Raw genomic sequence first — 21,049 nt, 5'->3', positions numbered from 1 at the left:
ACGTGAACGCCCCGTTGTAGTCTAATTGAACTACAAGTCCCGTGTCTCCCCGCTCTGGTCGTCAAGTCGGGTAGTGTGCTGGATTTGGTTTTGAACGTCAGGACTGAGCGGGAGTGTGTCACTGGATTGGATTTAATCAGTACAGCAGTGTTGTGGTAATGGTGACGTTCATTTACATTGGAAGTAGACAGAGTTAGAGTTTCTGTAATAACGAATTTAAACCGAGGACCGGAGAGGTAAGACTAACTGCAGTGCAGGTAGTCAGTGGTTTTCGGATGACCGACCGGAGAGGCCGAGTAAAAGCCATGCTCCGTCTCACGTACCTCGCTAGCTAACGTTAGTTGACTTAATGTTGCGCTTTATAATCCTATAACCACCGGACAAAGTTTGTTAAGTATCTAGCCAGCACGTGCTATGTTACTGCACCGACACTTGTCGACGACGGCACTGGCATCAACATCGTTGTGGTGTTTGTAGCTAGAAGTGTTAGCATGACGTTAGCAGCACTCGGCTAATGCTAGCCACCAGCTGCTTACAGGGGAAAATCTACCCCAAAACAACTTTCTGTCTGGATGAATGTAAATCATGAAGTCAGCATGTATAAAACCCAACGGCCGTCTTCTTGTGTTGAAGGAGCATGAAAAATTTAGTTTTTGAGTAGAGTCGGACACTGAATCAGTAACAGACTTAAAGAGATCTTCTCATTTTGTTGAGGTTACCTTTAAACACTGTTAAAGTTACAACGTCGTAGCTAGTTCAGTGTATACAGAGGAGCTCTAGGATTTGTCCCTAACCTAACGTTAGGTAAAATCTGTACTATCTGTATGCTGTCCAGCGCACAAAAGACATGTTGAAATCCATAAATTAACTATGAGCTGCACTGTAATATCGTACAGCAGATGTAAATACTGTTTTAGGGTGGATTATCCCTCAGCGAAAACAGGCTTCCAGCAGTTTCTGTCTAGTACAAAGCTTTCCAGAAAAAAACGAGGTGGTGAAAGCCAGAATGTTTATACATAAGTGTTTGTTTTGGAGTATAAATGACATCTATTAGGTGGTCAGTGTTTTGGTTCTTTCTTGGTAATGCGTGCTACCTGTGGGGCAGAGGAAACCAACTCTGTCCCTGGACAGAACTGGTCGCAGGCACCAGGATTATAATGAAGATGAAATAAGAAGTAAATCATGTGTTTGTCCCTCAGGTGTGTCCCGATGGCGACAGACATTGTTGCGCAGTTGGCCGACTCTCTGGCCAAGACTGGAGTGGAGGAAGGAGAGCTGAGCTACAAAGGCCAGGGAAGAAAGCTGGATGATGCCCAATCAGGTGAGTGTCAGCTGTCACTGTGCATGCTTAGTGTGCCAGAAATGCTGCATATAAGCAAGTGAGGCTTGATTGCTAAAACACAATGATTTTGCATTATGTCTGCAACTGTTTATTTAAATTACCATCACACTTTACTCTCCCATCCCTCTTTCTCAACCCCTGTTCCTCCTCTCCAGTGGAGGAGATAGTGAAGGAGATCCGGGACTTCGAGGGTTTGCAGGCTCTAAGGTTGGAGGGAAACACTATAGGTGTGGAGGCAGCACAGGCCATCGCCAAGGCCCTAGAGACAAAGAGCGAGTTCAAGGTGTGGAGTGTTAACCCTTGACCTTTTTGATCATTCTCATTTTGAATCTTGCAGTCAAGTGCATTACCTTTTTTACAGTGTAACCAGGAATGTTTGTTATTTTCACTTTATAAATATCATCTGGTCTATAAAATATCAGAACACAGTGAAAAATAACCATCACACTTTCCGTAAATCCAAGGTGATGTCAACAAATTGCTTTATTTTATTTTTTGTTGTTCGACCAGCACTCCAAAAACCTAAAGATATTCAGTTTACTATCACATAAGACGTGAAAAGCAACAAATACTTAACTTCGAAAATGTTTGGCATTTTTGCTCGAAAAATGACTTAAACAATTAATAGATTATTAAAATATTGGCAGATTATTTTTCTCTTGAATGAATAATTGATTTCTTGTTTAAGCTCAAATATATTGTACAGTAGATTGAACATGATTATGAATATATTCAAGATTGTCTCTTGGCTGACATCGACGCTGCGTCGGCATCTTTATTCTCTCTCTTTCAGTGCTGTTATTGGAGTGACATGTTCACAGGTCGCCTGCGCTCTGAGATCCCGCCCGCTCTGGTAATGCACTTCTTCCTTAACATTATTGTCCATGTCAAAACAAGTTCAGGCTTCCAGTCAGAACTTGTTGAAATATTGCACACTTTCTATGTCTGGCTCTTCTCCTTTGTCTGTTGTCTTTGCTTTGGTACACTGCCTTATTTATCCTGCCATTTATTTTGTCTCTTTCTCTTCTTGTGTTGTAGAATTCACTCGGTGACGCTCTGATGTTGGCAGGTGCCAGGTTGACTGTTTTAGACCTCAGTGACAACGCCTTTGGACCAGATGGGGTGAAGGGCATTGAGAACTTGCTCAAGAGCACCGCCTGCTACACATTGCAGGAGCTACGGCTCAACAACTGTGGCATGGGCATCGGAGGGGGGAAGGTAAGTCACGAGAACGTCTTCTTAAGAAGAGGCATTGTTAGGTGATATACACTCAGTGGTCACAATCCAATACAACCGTTCTACCATAAAGTCTACTTCTATGATGCCTATAATGTTTTTGTTAACACTGTCATATTAATACAATCATATGTTTTAGTTGTATTGGACTGCATTATATTGAGAGGTGTTTCTAATATTTTGCCCCCCTCGTATGTAAATGGGAAAGGACAAGAAATTTGAAACACCTCTAAATATAATGTAGTCCTGTACAACACCAACTTTAACTATGATGATCTCAATAATAAACATATCATTTAATTTACACATGTATGACAATGTGATTAAAAACTGCTGATTATGAGCTTTGTAAAGATAGATGTTATGACAGAGTTGTTGTATAGGACTGCATTGTATTGTACAGATGTACCTAATAAAGTGGCCACTGAGTGTATAAGTACTCTGCTGAACTGCTGCTGAAATATTAAAACAGTTGAAGTGCTAAAGTGTTAAAGCTCTGAGTGAAGTTGAAGTGAAACTGATTAAATGAGTTTTTGATTTATTGGTAGCAGCTAGAATGAAAAGAGAATTTTCCATTCTATTAAATATCACTGTGTATCCATTGATGTTTGGATGAATGTCATCTGAGCTGAACACATCTCTGTTTATGGACTCCTCAGATCTTGGCTGCTTCATTGAGCCAGTGCCACAAAAAATCCAGTGCAGAGGGCGCCCCTCTCAGCCTGAAGGTGTTTGTTGCGGGGAGGAACCGACTGGAGAACGATGGAGCCACCGCCCTCGCTCAAGCCTTCCAGGTACAGGATTAATGACTCATTGAGCTTTGATTGCTTGTAGAATGACAGTGTTCTGGGGAAACACAGCAAAGTCTACTCTGATGAAGAATGCCATTATGTAACGACCATCGTGAGAGATTTTACTACAGCTTGCCTTCCTGGAGCACTTTGCATTCAATACTGATCCCAGATCAGTTTATATCTGTACAGCTCATATAGTCAGTTATTTGACTACTTGACCATAGTTGTTCAGAGCTGCAAGAGTCTGTTATTATGGACAAACCGTTGTAGTTCTGTGTAAATATTCTGCGTGGCTGTGTAGGTAGAGTGATCTTACAATTACAATTTGTGTTCGCAGTTGATGGGCAGCCTGGAGGAGGTCCACATGCCCCAGAATGGCATAAATCACCCTGGTGTGACAGCCCTGGCCACAGCCATGCAGCACAACACAGGCCTCCGCATCCTCAACCTCAATGACAACACCTTCACTGAGAAGGGGGCTATCGCCATGGCTCAGGTACAGAGACATCAGACATTAGTGTCTTGGCTGTTGGCAATTGAGGGGACAGTTGCTGAAATGCTCCTCATCAATATGATTGTTGAAATGAATAAATAATTTTTTATTTTTGGCCATGTGTGGGCAGAAGAACTCCGCAACAAGCTGCAAAACACAGAGTCGAACATATTATCACCTTTTATAATCACAGTGTGTGACCTTTCACATTGTCTGTAGTCATTTGAGCCAGTTTATTTAAAATAGTGATTAGTGGAGCTTTAATTATTATTATAAATAAGGAATTAAAAATTTAATTTTTTTTATATCCGTGCTGGAGATGGACTTAAGTTCTCGTATGAGATCAAAATGGAGAATTCAGCTTGCTGAGAATTTTGCTTTCATGCACTAATTTGTCAGTCACCATCAGTTTTACTTCTACTAATAATTCCCTTTTCTGCCCTTTTAAATTGGTGAAGCAGTAGCAAATAATATCTGTAACCTTCACAGGCCCTGAAACACCTACGCAGCATCCAAGTGATAAACTTTGGAGACTGTCTGGTACGGCCAGCAGGAGCCATAGCTATTGCAGAAAGTGTATCAGAGGGACTACCAATCCTCAAGGTGAGTGAGCAGTACACTTTACTACTGGTCCTGATCAGACCTGAGCTGTCACTACCTCTCAGAATAATAATTTGTTGGACTGATTGTTGTTGGCAAAGAACCAGAGTCAGCTTGAATGGTGTGTGTGTGTGTGTGTGTGTGGACAATCTGTAATGTAACTTGGCATAAGTAGCCAGACTAAACATGGTCACACACCTGTGAAAGGTCCTTTTCTTAACTTCTGTTTGACATTTTTCTTCCCTTCTGAGTAAATATTCCGTCACGTTTAACAGGAACTCAATCTGTCATTTGGAGAGATTACAGAGGAAGCTGCTCTGGCTGTGGCACAAGCAGTAAAGGACAAGGACCAGCTGGAGAAACTGGACCTAAATGGTACAAATCTGCAAAGAGCTAACTCTGCTCTTCACACATCAACCTTTTCATTTGAGTCTGGTATTTTTCAGTATCGTAAAAAAAAATATAGAAGTGCAATTAGCTGTTATCCTTTTCAAAAGTACAAAAATTTCTTCTATTAATGGTTTTAGAAGAGCATATGACTTTTCACCTCTAGTGCTTCAGCTTTGTGTTTCATTTGTAGAGGCGTTATTTAGAGATTTTCTTTTTGTATACTTTGGCTCCCCTGACTACACTATATAAAATGATCTCTTTGGTTTTCAGGTAACTGTCTAGGAGAGGATGGCTGCAAAGCTCTGAAAGACTCCATGGAAGGCATGAACATGGGCGAGCTTCTAGGATCACTCAGGTAATCACGTCGTACTTTAGCTCCTGTGGTGTAGTTATGAGATCCATCTATCCTTTCTTTGTACCTGTCTATCCTGTTGTGGGTCATAGGGGCCTGAAACCTATCCCAGCATGCACTGGGTGAGAAGCAGGATAGGCTGCCAGTCTATGACGGAGTTAACACACGTATCCAAACCTTCTTTATGTGACGTGACAGTGCTGAACGCATTGGGCCACCGTGTCACCCGCTCATTTTTTAATCATGTGTTTTAAAAGAATTGAGGCCTGCAAGACATGAGCTTTGTAATGGAGCTCATCCAGGTTTACAACAGGAGATTGACATTGCTTATAAAAATTCTGCCAAGGTTTGCATTGTTATTACATAAATCCACAACAGTGCATTGTGTAGATTAACATCTGCTTTTGTAATATAATGTGCAGCGTGATGGACAAAGCTAGAAGAAAATGAGAGACTTTCTTCTACAGCAGTCTGACAAACATTTTTACATAGTGGCGCTAATTAGATTAGTTCTTTTGCACAGCTGTGGGATCAGCCGGTCATGTTACTGATATAATAGTCATGGTGACTGGTGGGAATGTGTTGGTATTTGTGTTTTTATTGTGTGTTTATAATATAATAATTATTATTATTATATTATATATTTATAATAATATGATATCATAACAGAATTTGTTGCTGTTAAACGTGCGTTAATACAATAGTTCTTCATCCAAAACACAGAGTGACATTGGAGACTCACTTGGTTAGTTACTTTTACACACAATCCAGTTTTTCTATGACATGGGTTTATTATTGTGTAACAAGCTAATTATTACAATTTATATGGTCAGTAAAATGTGTACATCACATCACATAATGGGCTCAAATGATGTGTTTTAATTAATGTTGATAAATCAGCTTCCAGACCAACAAAGTCAAAATCTTCTGGTTTAGTAATCGTGTGAAGAATCCAATTAACGTTAATAACCTAATAACCATCATCTTATCATAAGTTAAACATCACAGCTCTTGAAATCTTTCACCATAGAAACAGCTGCTGCAACACACAGTAAGCTAGTTGTACGTTAGTTAATGCCAAATGTAACTTTTAAACGGAAGATCGTCTTTTGAATCCGATATCTGTGGTGGATGTGGTGTTGTCAGACATTATGACCTCCTCCATAAATGTGGAAATGTGTTCCCAACTTTGAGAAATGTATCGTAGGCTGTCTGAACCAATCAGGACTGGGACTTTTTGCTTGTATTTACTATAATGATTATAATTCAGGCTGAAGGCCAGAGGGGAAAATCTGACAAATGACACACCCAAGCGGATATTTGGTTGATTCCAAATATTTAGACTTTACACTCGATAGTGACCTTATTTAATATAAGCCAACATGCTTGCCAAACACAACCCTAACCCCCCGACCTTAAACCTGTCAAGCACCAGGTGTCTGGGGCAGAATGCATCACACTTGCAAAACTGACACACTCTGCCTCACAGTGACTCTGCGTATGTGATTTTGTCAAATATCACAATCTTTCAAACAAAAAAAGATGCATCTCATCTCAAAATCCTCACTAATGAGCTATGTTTTTAATTTGCCTCAGTGACGATGAGGGTGAGCCAGAAGATGATGATGAGGACGACGATGAAGATGAGGAAGAGTATGATGATGAAGTGGATGAGGAGGAATTAGAGGAGGAGGAGGAGGAAGAAGAGGAGGAAGAAGAAAGCACTGGCGTCAAGGTCAGAGAAATGTGTGGTGATGATGATGTGTGGCATCAAAGCAGTTACCTGTGCATATGTGAGCTGAGTGAAGTTTAAATTTCCTCCTAACACACAGCAAGTTTGATGCTGCAATGAATGTTGAGAATTTCTAGAAAGGCAAAACAACATAAAATTAATTACAAATTGTAAATCTTTGACAGTCCACGAAATTCGATAGCTTTTACACCATTATTTAATCATCACTAAACCATTGTTTGTTTGAAAGCATCCACAATGTCACCCTCCTGCTCATTGCAGTTGACACATGTCAGTAGGTTAAGTAATGATTCTCATTTTTGCATAAACTATTTCCTAACAAGAGCTTTAATGCTGGACCTGGTAGCAGGCTTCTGGACTGAAAAAAGGGGAAACGATAACAAATTAATTTGAAATTGTAAGATCATTCTGTATGTGTATTTTTTTTTTCCCCTTTCCCATTCATTAGGAGCAGATGTTGCTGTATTAATATTGCTGACATGACATATGAAGTCCATGTCATATGTGTTTGTTTGGTGTTGTGGTTTAGTTGACTTTCTTTTCTCTCCCCTTCACCTCATAGTTGTCCACCCCTGCATCAGCACCCCGGCCGCCAGACGTCTCCTCCTTCCTCAGCTTTCCGTCCCCAGACAAACTGCTCAAACTTGGGTCCAAGAGAGCGTTGCTGATCGAGCAGCAGGTAAACACAAGGACGATTCCACAAATATGTGCGCACCAGCTTAAGTTTTCACCCACAGATCTGCATCAATCTGTTAATGAGAGGTACTAAAGGCTAAAAGAAATGTTGTGGGTTACAGTTAACAAAGGACATTTCAGCTCGGAAGTTAAAATGTATCCTGTGTGTTTATTTGCTAAAAAAGATCAGAGGCTACATCAGTTTGATAGTGTGTGTATAGCAGGGGGGCCATCAGTAATGTTTCTTCCTTTCTCTGTGTCTAGGTGGATGTGTCAGATGCTGCAAAAACAGCTGAAGCCTTCCTCAAGATTGCATCTGTGTACAAGGAGGAGAATAATGATGTAAAGAATGCAGTGTTGGACAGCATTGGTGAGACATTTTGTCTGCATCTGTTGATTTGATTGTTGTAGTAGTATATGCCCTCTCTGACAGAAGTACTTGACTGACAGGGATGACACCTCAGGCACCAACATGCTGAGAGATGCTAGTTAGATAGTTTGACACAGTCTATTTAAAAATGTTTTAGGGTGGATTTTTCCTTTTTAATGCTTCACTTTTCCCATTTTCTATATCATTTTCTTTTTTGTTGACAGCATAAGTATAAGAATATAAGTTTGTAATATATTGTTGTTTTCTCACAGATGCCCTTCTGAAGAAAGCTTTTGCCACTCCTTCCTTCCAAGGCTACAACTTTGTATCATCTTTGTTAGTGCTGCTCGGGCTTCTCAAGGTATGCTTAATCCTCTCATAATCAGCAGAGTTTGCTACAGTACAGAAATGTGTCTTTCTTCACCGTCACTTTCTGGTGTCTTTTGTTTCATTCACATTTCTCTTCTCTGTATTTTCCATTGTTTTTAACACTCTCTTCTCTTTTCTGTCCTCTCATCGACCCCTCTGTCCTGTCCTCTTGGCTGCTCAGAGTGAGGACAAGGTGAAGCCTGTGCTCGTGGTTCCCGGCCACCTCCACACCTTGGAGCATGTTGTTCGACAGGACTACTTCCCCAAAGAGAACGTGGCTGTGCTGGAGGCCTTCATGTCCCGGTAAGGACGTGACTGAATGAGCCTATCAGCAGGCAGCTTGCAGGTACAAAATACCACAAACCATCCATCTTCGGGAATGAAGCACATACATGAATGTTTTTGCACTTGGTGCACATAATAACAGTGATGGACACACACTGGTGATTGTTATTTAAATGTTTTTATAATTCAACCCTTCAGTTTCAATGGACAAATATTTTACTTTTTACCTCTATGGCATAAATTAAGGCAAAGGACTAAATTTATCCTTAAAGTCATAATCCTTAAGATTTCAGTCCCTTTCAATTTTGCAACACCTATGGTTACCGTGGTAACTGCAAGTGTGGTTTAATACTGTCCCAGAATTATGGGTGCAGCAAACACTCCTTAAGCAATTACTTTGTCAGAAATACAAATACAGCCAGACAACCTTGTGTGGTTTTTTGTTTAGTTTTTTATATAAATATATATATTTTATTATCAAAAGGAAAAACATACATACACAGCTTATAAAATGCATCACACATCAAAATATCACAGCAAACTACACCTAAGACAGGACAAGAACAGGAAACAAGGACAAAGTGAATATAACCGAGAGAGAGAGTTATACAGTATATATTCTACATGATATTATATGTACCGAATAGTACATAATACTATATGAACTAAGCAATACCTCACATTATACACATCATATAGTACATCACATTATATTATCATTGTTTTCTTAAAGTGGTATGGGTGCAACTCTTCAGCACATCAGGTTACCAAAACAAAAAGGCCCCATATTTTCATGTAGATATCTTGCCATGTATCAGCTAACATTATCTTTCATAGGAGGAAATTTTGGCTATTTCATCCAACCATTCCTTCACTGATATATCTCCTTTAATTTTCCAGTGTCGCAGCACTATCCTACATACAGTAATAAGTGCTATTCTGCACCAGGAGATCTGGTGGGCATTTAGACCACTTCCCTTTGGCTGCACGCCTAACAGGCAAAGCATTTGGTCCCTGTACCAGTGAAGACGTCATCACTGTATTGATGAAGGTGATAGTCTTAGACCATAGAAGATCTATGGGGCATGAATACAACATGTAAGACAGTGCCACAAGTAGTATCACATCTCCAACACAAGTCAGAGCTTCTATGACCTAGCCTCGCCAGAGCTTTTCTTTTGATCATTTTATAATTAATCAGACGTGTCTGCATTTCCCTTGACACTTTCAACCATGATCCAATTACTTCCCCCTGGCCTGTGGGTAAAAACTATTCTTGTGTCCGGCAGTGATTTTCCTGCCTGTTTCCTGACTCTGGACATGTATAAGTCCTGAATGGAGGGCAGGTCGGCACCGATTATCTTTTCTGCAGTCGTGACTGTCCGTTGTAGTCTGTTCCTGTCCTGTTTGGTGGCCGATCCAAACCAGACAGTGATGGATGTGCAGAGAACAGACTGGATTATTGCAGGGTAGAACTGGATCAGCAGCACTTGCGGCAGGTTGAACTTCCTGAGCTGGTGCAGAAAGTACAGTGATCTGTTAATCAGCACAGACTTTCAGGCAGGAGGATGACACACCGTCCGCTCCTGGTGCCTTCCTGATCTTCTGTCTCTTTTGTCAGGGACTCTACATGGCGTTGCTTATAATCTCAAACACTCACACATACAAAAACTATGCTGACACACTGAAGGAGCTGACACACATTCTCTTTGCAGATCCTGAGTGCACATGGGGGGTCAGTGGGGAGGAATGAGGGGGTGGCAGGGGGTGTAGGTGGTTGTTTGATGTTGGAGCGGGTGAGGGGTGTGAGTGTGGGCATGTCAAACCTACAGTAAAACACATTCAGGTCATCAGCCAGTTGGTGATTAAGGGGGGTCTATCGGTAGAAAGAAAATGGTTCCTACATGAAACTGCTCACAACAAATCTGTGGATTATCTGGAGTAACCGGGTCATGATTTCTGGAAACAGACATTGCTGTTTTTCAAATAAATAGTTTTGGCGTTTTGAGCACCACAAGCTGAGTGCCATATAGTTGTGTGTGTGTGTGTGTGTGTGTGTGTGGACTTGACCCTTTTAACCGTGTGTTTATCATTCACAGAAACAACAAGACCCTGGAGTCATGTGGCAATGCCAGAAACAGCCTCCAGTCAACACTGCAGAGAGTCACGTCTGAGAGCTGAGGACTGTGGATTCTCACTCGCAGACCGAACTTTCACTGATCACTGATGGACCTTTTAGAAACCAGCACACATGAGCACAAATCTGAAGCATATAAAGCAGAGTAGCACTTATGAAGAAATGACTACACTCAGACGCACATCGCTGTGTCACCGCTGTCCTTCACAAGCTCAGCAACACAACTCTTTCTGGACTCTGGACTGGACTTGAATGCTTTGTGTTTTGAAATAGACAATACTCTTATGGTGTGGATTAGCTGAAATACTTCATGTACACTCATAAAACCACAGGACAGCACTGACGACTTGTTCTTTATGCTCTTTGTATTCTGGTGAATAAGAAAAGGCCTCATTCCCCACATAACCTAAGATCTGTGCGCTGCCTCCTGGTTAGTGACACCTGGCTGACTGAAGATCAGATTACACTTTGCTGCAAACTAGAAAAGCTCTGACCAGAATTGATCTGGACCCGAAGCGTCAGCTATTGTACATTTTCTATTTCATATCTACCTTTTAATATTCTGTTCGTTTTATATTAAATGTTTATTTCGCCATATTATTCAGTGATATGGTCAAACAATGATGTTACTAAAATATGTACTGACTGAAAAATACTATCAAAATAAGAGTGTAAAGTACAATAGAACAATCAAAAGGGATGAAATAAGTAAATGTATTTCCTGCCTTTAATGAGGCACAAGGTTTTTGGATTAGTGTTGCGGAAATAAAGCTGATTTGAGTGTTGGATGTCTTTCACTGACTTTGCATATTAACTTTTCATTAAAAAAAATAAAATTAAGATATTTAAAGAGGTAAAGTCACAAGAACGTACGAGTACATGAAAACTGAGCAACACAACGGCTCTTACGAGGTTTTATTGCTATAAAAATAGATCCATTTTATCCAGACTTTTTCGTCCCTGCTCAAACACTGGGTTTATGGAAGAAACTGATACATATTTAGTTGCTTACTGTTCTGATTTGCTTTGTGGCACAAGGGGTCAAAGAGTTAAAAAAGCCCTGATGTTTGAAAACCAAGAATAGTCTGTTTTTTTCCCCGTCTGTCCTACATATATCAACAAATGCAATCAGTTTGACCAACAAATACAGTTGCTTGCTCCCTCCCTGTGTTTCAGCCTCTAACTGGACTGAAAATGTAAAGCCAAGGTGTTAATTTGCAGTGAGGGGGCACAGGGATCAGGGGTCATCACAAAAGAATTTACCAAAGCCTTGTTTGTTAGCCAGCTGGACCTCAGACTGTAAGCTCTGGACACACTCAGTGAAATAAAAAAGTCAGCGGTAGATAACTGAAGTCTAAACTGGCAGTCGCATATAATCTGCCTTTAATTCATGTTACCAAGCTGTGACTGACATTCTGCTTGAAGGTAAGCTAGTTTTTGTTTTTGTTTGTTTTTTCTTCAGTGAGTTTGATTTTAAACTGTCCTCCAGTTTGTTTTAGGTTAGACTTTGAATCTTTCTTGGAATGATTTTTCACCAGATGAGCTGACACTTATGGTGTTTCTAGTGCAGATTTTAGATATTGAGAGGTAAATGTATTTGACAAACTATATATATCAGAAATACTTTATTGATCCCCGAGGGGAATCCCCAAATATTTTAGAAATAAGAAAACAACACATGAGCAATGTTCAGATACAATCAATGTGTTGCAACAGAAAAAGCCAAATTCAAGAAATTAAGTACAAGTAGTTTTGTTTAAAGAGCTGTTTAGTTCTCAAAGCACCAAACTTTGGTGAAGCTTGTGCTTGCTTACACATAAACTGAATGGTGAAGAGCTTTGACAGAAGCTTTGACTTTTTAATTCATTTCTAACGCATGTTTTACTGGCACAGATGCATTTCTTCTCTGCGGCGGTCTTCCTGCTGATTGTAGTACTGGGTTTACCCGTTGAAGCAGGCAAATGTCCCAGACTGTGCAGCTGTGACAGCGCCAAACTCGTGGTCACCTGCGTTGGCAAGAACTTAACGGAGATTCCCCCGACTATAGATGAGGTGAGGAATTCAAATGTAGAGTGTAGTGCCTCCCTTTCACTTCACACAGCTGTTTGAGGACTGAACATTGAATGGCAGCTGTGGACTATTTGGTGCATTTCAGATGTTTCCTAAATTTGAACCTTTATCCAAAAGGAATTAGGTAAACATACTCACTTTTGCAAGACCTCTTGCATGCCATTCATACTGCTGTACAGCTATAGCAGCAAGTAGGAGAGAAGTGTCTTGCTCAAGGGCTCTACAGCAATAGTTGATGTACTGTTCTTATCAGGTGCATTGATGTGCATAAATTTATCAGAAAGATACGATCCCAGTCAGGAGCCGCCTCCTGATTTCAGTCCTGTCTTTTCCTTTAATTGTGTGTCACCTCTGCCTCAGATACATCCTCCGTTCTGTTTTATGGCTGTCACAGATTACAGTGAAACTGGACCTGAGGAATAACAACCTGCAGGTGCTGTCCAGGGGGGCGTTCATCCTCACGCCCTACCTCACCCACCTCAACCTGCAGCGCTGCAACATTATCAAGGTGAAGGAGGGCGCTTTCCGCACCCTGGGCCGCGTGGTCTCCCTGAACCTGGCCTACAACAAAATTGACGTCCTTTACCAGGTAAGAGGAGAGGGCAAAACTACAACACTGAAGAGAGTTGATATTTTTCACATTTGGTTAAAAAAAAACTCCACTGCTGACACTTTTAAACACCACAGATTTTCTTAGCTCTTGAATCATTTTAAAGATATGAGGTGATTTAATTTTCTCTTTCCCTCCCTCCCTCTCTCTACCTCGTACCTGACCTGACTGTTGCAGGAGTCCTTTGACGGCCTCTCCTCCTTAAAAGAGCTGCATCTGGACCATAACCGTGTGGAGGAGATCCAGCCTGGAGCCTTCACACAGCTCGGTTTCCTCAATATGCTGGCCCTCACCCACAACCAGCTGGTTTACATCCCCAACATGGCCTTCCAGGTACTCAGACTTATGGGTGTGGACTTTTTATTAACACAAACTGACACAAATGCAAGAAAGAAGCCGCTGCACACACATACTGTACACACGCTCCACAATTAATGATCATGTTTAGCAATATGATCCCACAATGGTCTGAATCCTCTTCCAGGGCCTGAACAACATCAAGTGGCTTCGTCTTAGCCATAACTCCCTGAACAACTTGGCCCCTGAGGCGTTCACTGGACTGTTCACCCTCACCCGTGTCAGCCTGGACCACAATGAGCTGCAGTTCTTCCCCACTCAGACCATGAACAGGTCAGACAATCTGAAGGATTATTATGGGCATTATACGAGTCTTATTTCAATATTATAATGAAAAACATGGCTTATGACTTCTCAGCAGTGTCACTATAAGAACAAAGGCCACAGCTTTTTGCTATAGGCCAAAAATGCAGCATAACTAGGGGCAAAGTATTGAAGTATTACATTAGCATTTAGCTCAAAGAGTCACTGTGCCTAAATACAGCCCCGCAGAGCTGCTAGCATGGCTGTAGTCTTGTTAGAAGTTAGGAGGTGGTGGACCTTCTTTATATTTTTTGTTTGTAATCAAGATATTTGAACTACAGAGGAGTAGATGAAGGGAGACACAGATGAAACAAAAAAAGAAGGAATACCAGAGGGAGTTCCATGAATCTCACCTCTAGTCACTCATATCATCCAAGGCCAGATGAACCCACTAGGGGGCAAAAATGACCTATTGACACCACACCGCCCTCTACAAGATGGGGCATCAAGATAATCATAATAATGTAGGTATCGCTTTAAAGGATAAGTCTTGTGATATTCTGTATGTTTCTTACTGTCAACAAATCCCATGAAAAGACCAAAACCCACAGTGAATTGATCCTACTGACATTGAAGTCTGTGTATTCAAAGCCTGATAAATCTTATTCCTCTGTGCCACAGAGCTCCATTGTTGTCCAAAAACTATTGAAAACACTTCATTGAGCCACACTGTTGCACTGGGTGGCATCTCCTTCATTACCATAAACACAAACATTGTATTTTATTTTTAGTTGATTTTTAATTTAATTTAATTGAAAAAAAATTCACAGCGCCTAAGCCAAGTGTAACAGAAAAAAACAATGCTGAGTCTGAGACACATTTTGTGTAATTTCTGGTTGCGCTGCTTCTGTTCTCTCGTTGTCTGCTCTCTGTTTGAGTTACGCCATGGGCCAGGCTCAGTAAGCTTAAAAGTTCATTGCTTTTTGAAAAGGTGTACTTGCACTATTATGCTCCTATACTATCATTATATCAGTGGCATAAAATGGTCTTAAAATGACAATAATATTGTTTATCGCAATTTTTTCTGGGACAATATTATTGTCCAACAAAAGTAGTTATCGTGACAGGCCTACCTGGGAGTTAGTTCAGGTCTTTTCATGGGACTTGTTGATAACAAAAATTTAGAATATTGCCAGCTTTATCTTTTAAGGCTCCTATCATTTCAGTTTATGGTGTAATTTAGTGATGCATACAGTATCAACAAACACATTAGCAAATAATTCAATTACCACAAATTAATTGCCTGTGTGAACCTGCAGCTTTTGGGCCCCTAAGGGTCAGAGGCCCCGGGACAGTTGCCTGCTTTGCCTGGTTGGTAATTCAACCTTGATGTCGTCTATAAAAACACATTATTTTTGTGTTTGTTTTGTCTTAAAGTTTTGGTTATTAGTACATAGATATACGGTAAAGAATTACAGTAACAGAAGTACTAACTTGAAAACTCTTGGAGGAGCTCCCTTTGAGAGACAACAGAAGGAAGAAATAATCGATAATGAACTGTCCAACAGCAGTAAAGTTGTCTTAGGTCGTACGTGTCATTAAATGTTTTACTTTACTTTCTTATCCCTTTAAAGACTACGTGAGGTCACGCGACTGGACATGAGCCACAACCCCATGACCTACCTCGGGGAAGAATCCGTCTCCATGGCGAAGCTTACACACCTCTACCTCGACCACATGTCCCTTCAGGACCTGTCAGATCAGGCTTTGTCCCGCGCCCCCCTCCTGTCCCACTTGGACCTCAGCCACAATCAGCTTCGTTACCTGGAGCCCCTCTCAGGCCCCAAGGAGCTGGGCAACCTCAACCTAACTGGTACAACTGTGGTCTGACATTTCTCATAGACACACATTTGGACATGGAGGATAATAACATACCATATGTCATAATGCATCCTGCTCATCATTCATTTTTCTTAAAGGCAACCCAGTCTACTGTAACTGCTACATGCGGCCCCTAAGAGAGTGGGCGAGTGTCAGAGGCGTAAAGCTGCTGGGAGCCTGTGCTGGACCGCCTCACCTCTCAGATGAGCCGCTGCAGGCTGTGGCTCCTCTGGATCTGCGCTGCCGCAGCAGGGGGGAGGCTCTGAAGGGCGAGTTGGAGAAGGATAATGAGAGCACAGGAAGCGCCCCACCCACTGCCAAGCCCAAGCAGAAAGTCAAGTGTCCAGTTAACTGTGACTGTGATGTGAGTGTTTTCTAGAGACAGAAACAATATTTCTCTTTTGTGGGGCAGATTTTGTCCACTTCTACAAGTGTCAAGTAGCAGTCCACCTCCAACATTAGCTGCTTACTAGAAAACTGGCAGCAGAAAGAAACGCTTATTTGACGTTACCTAGCTCTGTATGTACAGTGTGTGCTAAAAGTCCGATTTTTAGATTAATTTACTAGAATGACTGGACCGTCAACATTACAGAGAAAAGGATCAAAGCTAACGTGTTTTGATAATAGGTGTAAAAACATATATCTCTAGACTAGTTACTATATTTATCAGCAAGGTGGAAAGTAACTTAGTACATTTACTCAAGTACAATTTTATGCTACTTTATACCTCTTGTCCACTACATTTCACAGGGAAATATTGTACTTTAAACTCCACTGCGTTTATCTGATAGTTATAGTTACTAGTTACTTTTCAGATTAAGATTTCACATAAAAAATCACATGATCAACTCATAAAACATGATGCCTTGTAATTGATTAAACCACCCAACAGTTAAAATTATATCCACCATGACCAACTATAACAAATGAATGAAATGCTGCCTACATGCTAATGCATCAATAATAATGTCAATATTGTATTTATAATACTATAAAACTTTGGAAGGGACCATTCTGTATAATGCGTACTTACTGTCGGTCTGAGTATATAATATTGGATATTTTGCTGATAATACTTACACTTTTACATAAGTCATATTTTGATTGCAGAATGAGTATTTTTACATTGTGGCATTGCTGCTTTTACTTAAAGCAGCTATAATCGACATTTTTACCTGGACTATGGATCACATGACTACTTGTGAATGAGGTCGCTCTTATTGATGAGACCACAGATAATTATCAACTCACAGCATAATTGTTAGCTCTTTGGACCTTTTTAGTCTCTTTTAGCTGATTGTTTTGGTTTTTTAGGCCCCCAACTTAAACAGCTGTTTTGGTTCAGTCTCACCTCTTTCATAGCATCGTTTTTTTACGCCGCAGCAGGCAGCTGCTTTCATCGAAAAAAGTTCTAAAAACCCGCTGTACACTGTGTGCCCAGCACCAAACTGCATACAGACACATTTAGCAACTAGCCGGTGAAAATAGTGGAGTATCCCTCAGGAGATAGTGGAGACCAAAAACAACTAAAAGGAGAGTGAATATTGAACTCACATTCATCAGGTGGCCAGAAAGACAACTTCAAATGAATGTTGGGTAACTGTTGGCTAACAAGTCCATCATATCAACTTAAAATGTGGTAACATGCAAAGTTGTGTTCGCAGCTTGTTTCTGCTGTCCCCAAGTAGCCAAAAAATTAGGTTAAGTTTTGAGTAAAACATCTGAATACTTTGTCCACCACTGTTTACAAACCCCAATAAGCTGTATTGTTTATGCTCCCCAGATTGAAGCCCAGCATGCCACATGTGAGGGACGGGGTCATACCAAAGTCCCGCGAGGCTTCCCCACCAAGACACAGCTGCTTGACCTCCGCAGCAACCACTTCCACTACCTACCTGCCAACAGTTTCCCGGGCACCAGCCAAGTTGTTTCTCTTCACCTGGAGTTCTGCAAAATCCACGAAATCGAAGGTGGTGCCTTTCGGGGAATGAAAAACCTGCTTTATTTGTATCTTTCTGACAATGACCTCACATCTTTGGACCCCGGAACCTTTGCTGGAGCCCCTGAGCTCACCTATCTTCACCTGGAGGGGAACCAGCTGGCACAGTTCCCTGGATCAGGTCAGTGGTTATTCAAGTCAAGTCTGGCTGTATGTTAATTAAAGTTACAGGAATTTACATGATACATATGTATGTAAAAAAACACAGATATTTTCTGTCTCTTTGTGTCTCTCCTGTAGCGCTGGCACTCTTACCAAGTCTGTTTGTGTTACACCTGGAGCGAAATGTCATCTCCAAACTAGAGCCCGCTGGTTTGCTGTCCTCAGTAACCCCTAAACTTAGGGAACTTTACTTGACCAATAACACCATAACTTCTATTGCCAAGGGTGCTCTGGAGTCTGCTTTCCTAGGTACACTTCACCTGGATTCAAATCAGCTGACGGAGATGCCTACCCACGCTCTGTTCGAGGCTCCTAACCTGGAGGAGCTCAGCCTGTCTCAGAATTCAATTCGCTGGGTGGGACCAAACGCATTCCAGCCCGTATCCCAGAGTCTGAAGAGGCTTTACATGGATCATATGGCCATTGAGAAGGTATGAGAGACCTTTTTTTAAGCTAACAGGACAGCATTTCCCATATCTTAAGTGTCACGTTTATGGTTTCTGTGTTCTTCCTCCCACCACCTCTTAATTTCTGAATAAACTTTCTTCCTTGGTTTTTTTTTTTTTTTAAATCTGTCATGTTATTATTACCTGTAGAAAAATGTGGATGTTGTGACTGATTTCACCAACAAGTTGCTAAAAGGACTCTTTGAGGCATGAATTTTGAGTGTATGCTTATTGCCATTTCGTTTGTTTAAAAATCCAAATTAAGATTAAGGGTGGAAAGGCAGTGCAACTCCAAGTCTGAGACCAATAAACACGTGCCCCGAAACATAACACTTTTTAAGCCATAACAAGCTTTTAATGGAACAAAAATCCAAAAATCACCACTAAGACATATTTTTTAAACTGTAGTTATTAGGACCCCAACATCTTGTGGAAACAAGACTAAGAGTCTACAGCTACGCTAGCAGCTCACTCACGGCTGCACTCAAGCACAGTGGTGCTTTGAGCTAAATGCTAACGCTAGCATGGCAATATGCTCACAATCAAAATGCTAACATGCTGATGTTTTGCAGGTGTAACGTTCACCATCTTAGTTTAGCATGGTAGCATGCTAACATTTCCTTATTAGCATTAAACACAATGTACAGATGAGGCTGATGGGAATGCCATTAGTATTGCAGGTATTTGGTCATAAACCAAAGTATTGGACAAATGGAAATACTGACCTTATGATGGCGCTAGAAAACAATTAAGGGATCACCAAAGTTGGCGGAAAACATAGACAGGGCCACCAGGGGAAGTCCTTGTTATAGTACTTTCAAACTGGTTGCTGCTTTGATGTAACCATTTCTGATGTAACACCTGGTTCTCCCATTGAATACTTTGAGCCTGTCTCTACCTGGAACAGATACAAAAACATGGGGTGAGGAGTTAGTGACCAATATCACTCATCTCTACATGGGAGCAGTACAGCATTTGATTTGCAACAACTCAGTATTGGATTAATATTATTCACTACACTGAGGCCATATCCATGCAAACAGCTCAAAAAGCAGAACGTATTGCTGATCAGCTCTTTAAATTGTTACCATCATCCAGATGTCCAGGGACGCTCTGAGAGGGCTGGGCCCAGGGCTGAGGGCTCTGACTGTGAGAGGAAACCAGCTGGAGGAGCTTCCTGACCTGAGCCCACTCACCAGCCTAGAGGTGGTCGACCTGCAGGACAACCCCCTGCTGTGTGACTGCCCTCTGCTGCCACTACGCAGGTCAGTGCACAGTCTCCCTGGAATTAAGGCTATGCAAATCATTTGGCGGAGAAAGTTTGCCAGAAGGTTTACCATTTTTGGAATAACCTGAGCTCTTATTAGCAAATTAATTTAAGTACAAGTGAGCTTTTTATTTGGGTACGGCAGCATCGTGGCACAGTTGGTAGTGAGAATATATACTTGCCTCACTGCTGCTGAACACATTCAATCCCTATAAACTGCTACTGCTTAGCTTAGCCAGAGGAGACAGGAAAACAAGTGAATGTTGCTACAGGGATCAAGGAAGCATAGTAATAAATTCACCTAGATTATTAACTGTTATTAAAAGCTACATTAATGACAATAATTATTTTACTGGTTGCTCTCTGTCTCTTTGTCTCTGACTTTCAGGTGGATGGAGAATGTAAGTTTGGACGTGATTGCCACCTGTGGTCACCCTCCTGAGATCAGAGGTCAGAAGGTCAGGGACGTCCATGTCTTCACGTCCTGCCTAGAAAGCGGCTCTCCTCCAGACGAGAAGGTTGTTGTGGCCCCCAAACCTCCAACAGTGAAGAAATCCAAACCCATCCTCTCAAAGGCCCCTGGAGTCAAAGCTAGGCCTTCCAATCCCAAAGCTAAACAACCCAAACCAACCAAGAACCGGCCTCAGAGGAAACCTGTTGCACCAAAAGTGACAAAGAACAAGAAGATACTGTAATAAGTGACTATAACAGTCAGTCTGGGCATCATATTAATAGGTTTGTTATTGCAGTCTGACAGCTGAGTGTGAAGATCCTCTTTTTTTTTTTTTTAAATAAAACGCCTAAGATTACAACTGTTACTGTATGGAATTTACATGCACTCTTTGCTATTGCATAATAAACAGCAAAGCAAAAAGCAATTCCAATTCTGTACATACTTACAGAGAGAGAGAGCATAACCAAGGCCATCTAATTAAAAAATACAATGAATAATGGATTGTAAATAAATAAATATTTACTAATATGCATACTGATATACACAGGTGAATGCGCTGAAATAAAATCATCATACACTGCCAGCCACAATTATATGCTTTCTGTTGATAATTGACAAGTGCATTTAGATGCTTGTGTTCATTGTGTTCTGCCTGTACTGCCCTTCTGCTAAAATCTGACTGTTTGACCTAGATACTTTATAAAACCAATATCACCAACTTAATCGTGTATCCATTTTCATTGAGTATATATATAAATATAAAG

General features: G+C 41.1%; 2 protein-coding genes across 4 annotated transcripts; both read left to right on the top strand.

Annotated features, from left to right (window-relative positions):
* rangap1a (RAN GTPase activating protein 1a) lies at positions 1 to 11,581 on the top strand. Of its 3 annotated transcripts, none has more exons than XM_044182542.1 (16): positions 1 to 155; positions 1,200 to 1,321; positions 1,498 to 1,625; positions 2,136 to 2,195; positions 2,381 to 2,560; positions 3,238 to 3,372; positions 3,710 to 3,868; positions 4,355 to 4,468; positions 4,741 to 4,840; positions 5,126 to 5,210; positions 6,804 to 6,942; positions 7,523 to 7,639; positions 7,900 to 8,005; positions 8,278 to 8,366; positions 8,556 to 8,677; positions 10,759 to 11,581. In XM_044182542.1, exons 2-16 carry the CDS (start codon positions 1,210 to 1,212, stop codon positions 10,838 to 10,840), a joined length of 1,728 nt encoding a protein of 575 aa, XP_044038477.1. In that variant the 5' UTR covers positions 1 to 155; positions 1,200 to 1,209; the 3' UTR covers positions 10,841 to 11,581. The 3 variants fall into 3 exon arrangements, with proteins under 3 accessions (XP_044038477.1, XP_044038478.1, XP_044038480.1); XM_044182543.1 differs by having other exon boundaries at positions 88 to 236; XM_044182545.1 differs by lacking the exon at positions 1 to 155 and adding an exon at positions 203 to 336.
* A 139-nt stretch (positions 11,582 to 11,720) lies between these two features.
* On the top strand, positions 11,721 to 21,008 carry chadla (chondroadherin-like a). Its single transcript, XM_044182541.1, has 11 exons — positions 11,721 to 12,221; positions 12,690 to 12,848; positions 13,261 to 13,455; positions 13,654 to 13,809; positions 13,961 to 14,106; positions 15,711 to 15,949; positions 16,056 to 16,321; positions 17,741 to 18,077; positions 18,197 to 18,549; positions 19,663 to 19,829; positions 20,220 to 21,008. Exons 2-11 carry the CDS (start codon positions 12,690 to 12,692, stop codon positions 20,524 to 20,526), a joined length of 2,325 nt encoding a protein of 774 aa, XP_044038476.1. The 5' UTR covers positions 11,721 to 12,221; the 3' UTR covers positions 20,527 to 21,008.
* Positions 21,009 to 21,049: the final 41 nt, after the last annotated feature.

The sequence above is a fragment of the Siniperca chuatsi genome, linkage group LG21 (assembly GCF_020085105.1).
Source record: "Siniperca chuatsi isolate FFG_IHB_CAS linkage group LG21, ASM2008510v1, whole genome shotgun sequence".
In the NCBI taxonomy this organism is placed as follows: Eukaryota; Metazoa; Chordata; class Actinopteri; order Centrarchiformes; family Sinipercidae; genus Siniperca; species Siniperca chuatsi.
This window is presented reverse-complemented; position numbering and strand designations above follow the sequence as displayed.